Raw genomic sequence first — 11,010 nt, forward strand, 5'->3', positions numbered from 1 at the left:
CAGGAATCTAAAGCCCAGTTCTCTGGTTGCTTCTTGTTCCACAGAGCTCGTCACCTCTGCCCAGGTGTGACACCTGCACCACCCCTGTCCCCTGGAGCAGGTTCTTCTCACCAGTTAGGCGTATTTTCAGAAATTTATTTATAGTCTATTTTCTCAACTACAAAGGACATTATTGTTCTAGTTATGTTGTTGACAGTGTTGTCATTGTAGAGATTCTTTATTTTTAAGAAGAGCGTCTGAAATCTGTTGTTTGCGCAGCAGACGACAGCGTGCCGGAAGCTATGCTTCTAAGCCTTTTAGTAGTTTGCCAAAGAGTTGCAACAAATTCTCATTGTGAGGAAGGGAGGGATCACAACAATGTGCTGTCTGTCTCCTTCGGCCTGTGAAAACACATGTCGTGGCTGCGTCACAGCCCTGTCTCCCCCGTCCGTCCGTGGGAGAGGAAACCCTGGAAAGCTGGGACTCTGTTCACGCCCATACCCCCAGCTCCAGCCACGGGCCCCGACACACAGCAGGCACTTAGCACATACACTGAAAACCCTGACTGACTCAAGTCCTGAAATCAGAGTAAAGGGGACCGAAAAAGGATGTTTGGTATCTTAAGCAGAATTTGGGCAACCATCGTTCCTCTCCCCTTGTTCTTCATTTCCTGAGATACTGATCTGCTGAACGTACGTACCTCCCCCCAGTTAGCGGTGTCCATTTTAACGTGCACGGTCCCCCCAACGCGCTTTGCAGACTCTTACCAATGAAATCATTGCCTAGAACTTTAATCATGTTTTTTACTTACAGAACGTGCAAGCGGGTATCGATGCGAAGTCATAAGTCTTAGACTTGACCTGGTTTTTTTGGTCTTATTTACCCAGAAGTCCTGCATTCATTCATTCATTCATTCATCCGTGCAAAGGGCATTTGCCCAGCACCGTGGTGTGTGCAGGGCTGGCCTGGGCAAGGACCGGACGCAGCTCCATCCATGTCGGTTCTCCTGATCAGCAGTGTTCCGCATCACGGGCATTCTCGAGCGCCTCGTTTGATGATTTGTGATGGGTGTTTTGTTCTGTCAAGCCCTCTGAGTTGAGTTTCTAGCTGTCCTGATGAACCTACCCAACTTCCCGCCACCACCTTCCCCTCTAACAGGACGCGTTCCACCCCTTGCGCAGCGTGTGTCACTAAGGAATCACAGGCTGGGCCCCAAGACTTATTGAGCCCCATCCCCTCCATCCTCAACCTCCCCTCCCCCACCCCACCCCCGCTGCCCCACTGTGTGCCTGTAGCTCTCAAGCATGTGAATCTCAGCCACGTCTCACAAAGGCTCTGCGGGTGGATGAGGTGTCACCGCAGCCTTGGAGGGGACAGAAACGGGCACATTCAGTGAGCTCACAGCCAGCGACTAGCGAAACTGGATGGAACTCAAACCGCCAAACTCCACAGCCCCCGCTCTCAACCCGTCCACGTCACCTTTGAGTAGATACGCTGCTCCGTGAAGAACGTCTAGGGACCAGATAGATTTCACATATTCATTAAATAAGAAGAGTTTACAACATGGATCGGATCTTTTTTATTGAGACCAAAATAAATACGGTACTGGACCCGGCACTGCGGAGAAATGCCTGGTGTGGGCGAGGAGCATCCGGCGTATGATAAGCCCTTGACAAATATTTGTTCATTAAGCGATGGGAATGGTCAGGCCTCCCCTTCCAGCCTCTCTGGGGCGACAGGGACATTCATCGCGAAGAGCAGAGGCCTCAGCATCTACAAGATCGGAAAATCAATAACAGGGAATAAAAACATTACAGCCATGATCTTAGTGCACATGACATGTTTTATAACCCTGTTATCCACAAAATCCTCTCTTATCCCAAATTCAGGATCATTAAAATAATTTGCTTCAATGGGCAGAAGCTTAATTCGGTTCAGACCCGATATTGAAAGGCCAAGAAATATTTATATCACTTACCCTCTAATTCGTTAGCTGTTTAGCAAGCACGATGTTTCATCACTAAGTTGAATTTATGTTAGAATGTTGGGAGCCAAATAAAATACTTTCCGTGCAGGGGCGGTAAACGCCAACATTTATTTGCTTAGTAGATTAGCTGGTGAGATGCACGGAAGAGGCTATGGCGTGGAAGCCAAGCACAGTTTTTACTTTAGCTGCTCTCTCAGGAGCTACCATACAGAAGAGTTCAAATACAAAACAGCTCCAAAAACCTGATTGTTTAAAAAAATGTGTCAACTACCCAAGTATTCTACATACTGAGGCGATTTTGCCCAGAGCAGAACGGAACTGCGGCCCGTGGATCAAGGAAAGTAATATCATGACCTATATTTCCAACATTATCAGGCCACTGATAAGACTGCCCTCACCTAGGAAAAAAAAAAAAAAAGGATAATGAACCCAATTAACTTGAAAAGAGTTCTGACTTTGAGTAGAAGCTGACACGTGCATCCTGAAAATGGAACTTTCCACATGGGGTGACCTCATTGAGAAAGGGGCTCTTGGAGTGAAGCTCTCTGCCCCACCATTGGTGGGCAGATAGGAAGAAACGCAGGTGAGGGTTTGGGGGGTTTAGGCAATTGTGCCCTTGAAATGGCACTGTTAAGCTGACCTCCCCCGCCCCCCACAGACACCCATACCAGAAATAAACCTGACCTACAGCTGTATTTGCAAGAAACTTGGAGAAGAATAAAAATGAGAACCCTCAAAATTTATGTAAGGGCCTGGGTAATTTTCTGGAAAAGATTCATTAGCATTTAAATAACAAGCTCCACTTATTTAAGCTCCACTTATCAAGTCAATAGTGCCTGGAAGACATCTAGCCTCCTACCCATGAGAATGTTTTTCTGTCTCTTTGAGAGCTGCACTCCCAGCATTTCTGTGGAGAAACACAATTATCATTCATACCTTGCTGTCCAGAGAGCTTGGTGATGCGAGCATAACTCATCTACATTCTAATCAAGGCAAAAAAAAAAAGTTCCAATAAATCCTCTGCAGAATTTTGCAAGTAAGGGATGAAATGTGTCTTAAAATCAATGCCCCGGAGAATATGCAGCAAGATGGAGCATTTTGATGACCCAGGAAATCTTAAAATTTATCGATTTAGCTGCCGTCTTAATGCTTCTTTCCAGCATTGTAGAATGATGGATTAGGTTCAAAGTCCAATAACTTGCAAAGCAGAAAATCCTCCATTTAAAAATAAAGTCGTTTCGCCACTTTCTGCCTCCCGTGACCCATCACGGAATTGTAAATGAGCCAGTGTCATGTGGACATCGTATCAGAACACTTCAGTGTCCAGGCTGAGGACACGTGGTCGACTAATGGACACCCTCTGAACCAAAAGGTGAATTCCTGGCCTCCATTTTTATCACTTAATAGCAGTGTCCCTTCTCTCTGAGCTTCCACTGTCTCATCCATGAAGTGACCCTGGGCTCTCTGTACTAGTCCAGGGACCTATGTGTGCCAGGGGTCAGACTGTGCAGATGGAGCTCAGGACGAGCAGCCAGCCCCTGCCCTGGAGGGACGTGCAGGCTCCCAGGGAACGTAAACGAGTCCGTGTGATATCACCACAGGCGGCCCTCTGGTTCTGTTCTTTCAATACTGCCACCGTGGTGGTGAACAGCAAGCACAGACCGCCGTGTCTGGAGGCGGCCGGGCCATGTCGAGAGATGACTGCGTAGATATTCTCTTGGAGAAGCAGAGAATTCAAAGGTGGACAAGGCCCGTGCAGGATCTTATGCGGCCCTCAGGCCGGAGTCCCAGAAAAACTACCGCGGGTGACAGAGCCCCAGAAAGGCAATGCTCATCACGTGTCCCTTGCTGAGGTCCCCTGGCTGTGGTCCACCCAGTGCCCGATGGTCGCTGCCATTGGAGCGTCTGTGCTTCTTAGCTCACCAAAGACTTGAGCTAAGACCTTGGTCCACCTCACCGACTCAATGCCTTTGGTTCTGGGTTTAGAGAACACGAAGCCATCTGGCAGCGGGTTACATGGGTGTAAATCTCCACCCTGGACGATGGCAGGCACGGGGAGTCCAGGTGCCCCTGAGCCATTTCTTCTCCTCACCGACTATCCAAGTCTTGTCAAAGTTCAGGCAATTCCGTCGAAGAGAAAAGCTACCCTACGCAAAGGGATGGAAGAGAGTGAGGACGCAAAGGCCTCGTCCCTCTGCTGGGAGCTTGGATCTTGGCTAATGACGGCACAGCCCGCTCAGGGCCCCCGAGTGAACACGAGGAAGCAGAACCGCGACACCCTGCTGCGACAGCAGCCCACAAACCCGCGGCCCGGAACAGAACCTTAGGGCCACGGTCTAGAGGCCGCAGTCAAGGTGAGACGGATGACGCCCTCTCTGGAGCCTGCAGGGGAGGGACCTTCCACCCCCTGCTTTCTGGGAGTGGCAGAGGGTCCCCGACATTCCTTGGCTTACAGCTGCGGTGCTCCCGCCCCTGCCTCTGTCATCCCGTGGCCGCCTCCCCTCCTGCATCGTCTCGTCTCATAGGACAGCGGGCGGGCTGGATTCAGGGCCACCCTTCTCCAGTACGACCTCATTTTAACTAGTTACAATGATCCTGTTTCCAAGTGAGACCCCATTCGGAGGTGCAGGGGTCTGAGGTGGACATACCTTTCGGGGAGACACAATTCAACCCGTGGCAACACCCCGGGGCAGGAGAGCTGCAGCGAGGAAGCGCGTTGGCGTTGCTGGCTGCGCTCCCCGCATGGCGAAGGCGGCCATCCCGGGAAGTGTAATGGTGTGTGTCAGGTCACGAGAGCTGAGAGCTGAGAGCGAGGCTCGGATTCCCGGCTCCTGAATCCCGTTCGAATGTTCTTTCCCCTGCGGGGTTTATGTAAATGCTTGAGTATCACGTCAGTGTCTCAGACCATGAGTAGAGATAGTCAGGGAGAGCTTCCTGGAGGCACGCGCCCTGCAGGATGGGTCCTCGCTGGGTTGGGAGCACCACACCCAACACCTTGACCGCAACCGACCATACTCCTCCAGAGTAAGACAGATGTTGTCCTTGGCTCTTCCCAGACCCCACCACCAGGAGGAATGCGAAGGCCGGGCCCACGGCGAGAAACCGGTACGCCAGCCAGTGGACCCTCAACAGACCGCACCCCACCATTTCAGCACACACCCTCACCACGGACTGGAGGCTGCCGACGCCCAGGGCCGCGGGGTCGATGGACAAAGAGAGTGACAGTTACAGCGTCAGCCCCTCGCAAGACACAGGTAGGGCCTGCGTGCCGCCTCGTCAGCCCTGGGGATGGTCGGGGCCCAAACCATTGGCTTCGCGAGCTCCACCTGCCCCTTTCCAGGTCACTTTCAAGTGGTTAGGACATCTGTCTGACAGGTGCCAGCACAGATGTGCAGCACTGGTGACATCGAGGGCCCAGGGACTTTTTCAAAACAGAACCAAAAGGCATCTGTTTTGCAGGAATCCTGAATCTCAGACTCACGCTGCGCTCTCTCCTTCCTTCCCACCCCACTGAGAGAATCAGACATTTTTAAATTTCCACCCACACAATTGCGATAATTTCTGATTATACTCTGAGGGCGTCTGACCCACTGCCATCTCCAGGATTAAGACGCTGCACTTGAAGTTACATGACAAGGTCAGGGCACCTGCTGTAGGGAACATAGGCCGATACGTGTGATAACTACGCAGGGGTTGATTACAAGGTAAGTCACCTCATCGATGCCATCAACCAGCAAGATTTCACCCCTGAGAGGCGACAGGGCCTAAAAATAGAGCTGGCTTGCCTCCCCCCTTATGTTAAACTTTGAAAAGAAATTATATCTAAACCTAATAGCTGGAGGAAATTTTAATACTCATTTTCTTTTGTTCTGGATGATATACTTCAAAAATAGTATCACCATGTACATTTATTTTTATGGCTGTTATTTCTCTTAGAAGAGTCTCAGAGTTCCACAGAGGTGACTTCAAAACTTTGAAACTAGTGAGCTTAAAATGTAGAGGTTCTGATCAAGGTTCCCTCCTTTCTGTCCTGGTGGTTTGCTAGTCCCCACAAAGGTGGCAGACACAAAGGATGAGTCTCAGGGATCAGAGGCCATTCTGCCCAGTGGCCAATTTCTGTGCAGAGCCATAGCTTCCTCTCTAAGGCTCGTCACGTCTCCCTTGACAGGCTGGGGCTGGAGGGGCTGAGCTGCAGAGTCAGGCAGGTCCTGCCAATCAAAGGATCGGAGCCACAGTTGGCTGTGCAAGTCTCAGCAGGGAGTGGGCACTGCAGGTCGTTTATACCGCCTTCCCAGTTGTTTTAACGAAAAGCAGAGGTTTTATTCTTAATTATTAGTTTAAGTCTACAGTACATCGGCTAGACATTTATGTCGTTTATAAAACGACCCTCCCTGATTGCTCTCTCTCTCCTCTGGCTCTCCGCCCAGCCATTACATTACTGCTAATTTTTTTAAGGCGAGCTCATTACTGATTTATGGCAATGTCCCAGGCTGGTGGCATCTGACTACCAGGATTCAGTGGAAACGGAGTTCCCTGAATCCACATCACTGAGGTTTACGAAGCCGGCTCAAGGTGACAGAAGCAGCCTGTAGACAAAGACTTAGGACTCCTACCGGGCCGCATAGCGACCTGGGGGCAGTAGCCACAGCCAGAGGGGGCCATTAGCCTGTGCAGACCTCAGTGACCATCCCCTATCCCACATGCTCTGTCTCATGGCCCAGATCGCGCACGGAGCAGCATGGTCTCCACAGAAAGTGCCTCTTCCACCTACGAAGAACTGGCCAGGGCCTACGAGCACGCCAAGATGGAGGAGCAGCTGAGGCATGCCAAGTTCACCATCACCGAGTGCTTCATCTCAGACACTTCGTCCGAGCAGTTGACGGCAGGGACAAATGAGTACACGGACAGCCTGACCTCCAGCACCCCTTCAGAGTCGGGGATCTGCAGGTTCACCGCGTCTCCCCCCAAACCTCAGGATGGAGGGCGAGTGATGAACATGGCGGTCCCAAAGGCGCATCGGCCAGGTAAGGGAGGCAGCACGCCCCGTTGCCCAGGGAACCCCGCCTTCCCGAGCCTCGCGTGCCCCACCCCCTGAGGGCCCTCCTTGGCCTGTGCCCGGGGCATTCCGCGTTGGGGCCGCCACGTAGCGAGCCACGCCGAAGCTCCTGGCCTAATGGCCACCATCACCTGTCTGAGAATCTGAATTTGGTCACGGCATCGTGGGGACAGCCCATCTCTGTCCGGAGTGTCCGACGGGCAGGCTCAGCCACGGCTGGAGGAGCCACCTCGGGAGAGAGTCGGTGCTGGCCGGGTCCTGGGTAGCCTCCTCCATGAGGTGGCTTGGGTTTCCCCACATCCTGGGGACTCTGCTCTAAGGGCCAGTGTCCCAAGAGACACACCGTAGAAATAGCCGATTTCCTAAGGCTGGGCCCGGAGACTGACACGTCGCTTCTGCCACATTTGTGGTTCATGCAGTCGCCGAGCCCACGGGGCCCAGATTCTAGAGAGGGAGACCCCCACCGCTGGGTGAGAGGCGTGTCAAAGACGGGGGGCTGTGGAAAGCCGTATCACGGTGCACCAGCGTGGGGCTTGGGTTACTGAGTTACCCAGCGGGACAGTGACAGGCTCATGTTACGTCCGCTGTAGTTTGGTCTCTGCCTTGAGCATGTGACAGTGGTCTAGGCTTGTGGGTGGAGCTGCGAACTCTTCAGGCCTGCAGAGTCTGGCAGGTCACGTAAATGAGTGAAGAGAATATGGACAAGGGTCAAATAGCATGAGGACGTGGACAGTTCCAGAGTTCAGTGACGGCCTGGAGCAAAATGACCCTGGCGAGCTCCCACCAACTGATCCCAAGTAGAAACGGACCCAGTATGAGCCAGATTCTCAGGAGAGACCGGAAACCTTGGTTTTGTAGGACACTCGACAGGTTTTAAGTGTTGGCTAAGATACTTGCATACCATTGTGTGGGGCAAAACACATCCGTAAACTGAAGCCAAATCGTGGAGCCAGTGTAGTTATTCTCTGAAAAATCACTTTTTTTACCCTGAAATAGCTGCCTCTAGACTTTCTTTCGTAGACTGACCTGTTCCTTCTTGTTGAATCCAGTCTTATTTCTCTTTTTCTCATTTTCGGAACTGGTTCTATTTCAAAAATTTGTGTTCACTTTTAAATTACTGTGATTCCCTTGGGCTTTATGGCATAAGGCCCAGCTGAAATGAGCCTTATAAATGCATAAAAATATATAAAATAGGAATTGTCTGTACAGCAGCTAATCTTGCAGAGCCAAGACCCATGCCAGCAGACAATGAAGAATGTTGGCTTCGTTTATTTTTATTCTGCTACCTCCTCGGGGAGACGACGAGATGTTATTTATGGGTGTTTTTATTTCAAGTAGTTTTTTGTTATTGGCATTTATGTGCAAGGCAAATGAAGGAAAACGTAGGACAAACAGCGCAGCTTCCTGCGTCTGTCCAGCTTGAGGGCGAAGAAGACAGGAGAGGGGAAAGCGTGCCTGTGGCCATGCGCTAGCCTTGCCAGGCCTCTGCAGACCGACGCAGGGGCTGCGTCTGTACAGCGGGCGAGGCACTGCTACCCGGCTCGGGCTCACGGCGGAACGCGCGGAGAAGCCAGCACTGTGGCCTCAGCCTCGAATAAAAGACAAAAGCTGTTACTACAAGGTCCACCAGCAAGGAGACAGGAGGCAGGGCTCAGCTCTGTCTCCCAGATGCAGGGTTCCCGCAGGACGGAAGGGGCTTCAGCACCTGCCCTTCCTGGACAGCGTCGGGAAGCTTCCGGCCTTCGGGTTCCAGTCATGGGACACCGGTCCTTTGGTTCCGCTGGGGGTAGGGAGCAGTTAAGGGATCATAACCGTTTCTCATGAGTGGCGTATCCAAGGTTTAAACTCTGGTTCTGGACTGGACCGGGTCGAGCGGGTTCTGCGGTTACAGCGCTGGTGCCTGCGTGTGGGTCTGTGTGAGGCGGACGAACACGTGTGGTACAGCGGCCCGCGGCTGTGTGTGTCGTTGCCTTGTTGACCGCGTTGTCAGACCCCCAGAGATTCCAGTGCTGGCCTCCAGATGTGCTGCCGGCTCCCTCCGCTCGGTCCTTCGTTTGTCTGTTGTCCTCGAATGGCCACTGACATCCTGGAAAGCACCCGCCTCCTTTGCGTTCACCCAGTTCAGAACCTTCCGCTTCCACCCGAGGGACGTGGCCACCGTTTCTCCTTCCTAAAGTGAGCTCCTGGGTTCCACGACCGTCCTATCTGTGCAGGCCTCAGGTTAAGCAGAGCCTTGAGTTGCCTTCTGATGACTTGATCATATAGTAGGATTAATGTTAAAAAAAGTTTGAACTTTTTCATGGCGTTGTTGCCTGGATGGAGCAGAGCGATGGAAAGATCACAACTCAGTAAGGTACTGGCATCTTAACACACTATCTAGACTATAGCGATTTTGTCACCTTAGGTACGATTGTTTTAAGTCCACAAACTTTGTCTCGCACACAATGACTATATTGTCAATGACCATTGGAGATGCTTTTTAGAAGAAAATATTTCATTTTTCAGGAAGCCTCTAGTTGTATTGTAATACAACTAAATTCAACACTGGGCATGAAACCCAAGATTACAATTTATTTTTCTGCTGACTGGAGGCTGTGTCAGAATTAGCAGTTCCCTGGGCTGTGCGCTGTGCTCCGTTGTGGTTGTAGGTGTGTCAGTCAGTGCGTGTCTCTGGGTAGTCATTGAAAGCTCTACATATCTTCTTGCCATAAGTTCCTCTTTTTTGATGATTTTTTTTTTTTGCCCCCATAACAATCCCAGGCTTTTAAATGCTCTACAAATCAGGATCAAATTCAACAAACTTGGCCAAATTGTGGCTGCAGGAAGATAGAAAATGCGTCTTATATTTCTCTCCTAGCGCTTAACAGATATCTGGCAGCAGAGTGACTGTTCGAAAAACATTTTTAAATGATCTAGAGGAATTGAACACATACTCCTAACGTTGTGCCTGGCATAGAGAGTAGGTGCTTAGTAGACATGATCGAATGAACGAATATATCACGGCTGTGACAATGACATGAATGGCCCGTTGGTTAGAATATCACCATTGTTCAAAGTCACTAGTAAATACCAGAGGACATTGAAGTGCGCTTCACCTTCCAGTCCAGCTTTAAACAAGGTGGCTTGTTTTCTGTTGTAGCTCTTAGCAACTCGAAAGGAAACCTCTTTTTCGGATAAAAGGAAGCTCCTCATGGAATGTGAACAGCTCACACGTGAGGCAGGCATCAGAACCAACTTTAGATGTTTAATAATATCTGGATTTTCGGTTTGCTGCATGTTTAGGACTTGAATATTTTAAATAAAATGCCATGAGTATAATCATTTTTTTCTTTTCAATAAGGGATGGTTTTTTCCATCTTTAAAAACATAAAACGCAGCAAGAAAACAAACTCTGCTCCTCTAAGACGTGGCTGGAAAGCTTAAAGGCCCCTTCACCTTGGTCAAGGTGGCCCCAGGCACATCGATCGCAGGATCTGGTCTTGGTTTCAGGTGCATCTTGAGCCAGTTTCCAGCGTTCTTGGATTACTGCTGCTTCTTAATTCATGATGTTTGCCCAGTGCAGTCAAGAGATGCCGTCGCACAAAGCCACTTAAGTCAGTATAAAGCTTCCAGTGTGCAACCTGATACAGCCCGACCTGCTCGCAGCAGAGGGCGCACAGGCCTTTCGGAGCTCAGCTGGCACATGCTGGGGTCCCAGCCTTAAGTGTGTGCGTGTCAGCCCTTCTGCAAGGAAAGCAGTTGACCTTTTTCCAGCCGGAAACGGCCACTGCCGACAGCCTGTTGGTTCTCTGAATAACCGGTTACGGGAAGCAGTTCTGGGATTTTAATCTCAGGGTGCACCCATGCCATCCACAGGCTCTCCCGGTGTGTGTGTGTGTGTGTGTGTGTGTGTGTGTGTGTTTGTGTGTGTGGGTGTGTGTGTGTGTGTGTGTGTAGCTGAAGAGAAGGACGTGCAGAGTGAGGTGGGGCCCTGACCCAGAGGATGCGT

The 11,010-nt window shown here is 50.8% G+C and overlaps 1 protein-coding gene across 1 annotated transcript in view; it reads left to right on the forward strand.

Moving 5' to 3' along the window:
- Positions 1–11,010, forward strand: part of DSCAM (DS cell adhesion molecule) — a gene marked incomplete at its 5' end in the record, with an annotated part of 274,168 nt that overhangs the window by 249,758 nt on the left and 13,400 nt on the right. The window contains 2 exons of the mRNA XM_011375311.1: positions 5,023–5,220; positions 6,688–6,990. Coding sequence (XP_011373613.1) covers positions 5,023–5,220; positions 6,688–6,990 — 501 coding nt within the window. The remainder of the gene's footprint in view (positions 1–5,022; positions 5,221–6,687; positions 6,991–11,010) is intronic.

This window comes from Pteropus vampyrus, unplaced genomic scaffold (assembly GCF_000151845.1).
Source record: "Pteropus vampyrus isolate Shadow unplaced genomic scaffold, Pvam_2.0 Scaffold270, whole genome shotgun sequence".
In the NCBI taxonomy this organism is placed as follows: Eukaryota; Metazoa; Chordata; class Mammalia; order Chiroptera; family Pteropodidae; genus Pteropus; species Pteropus vampyrus.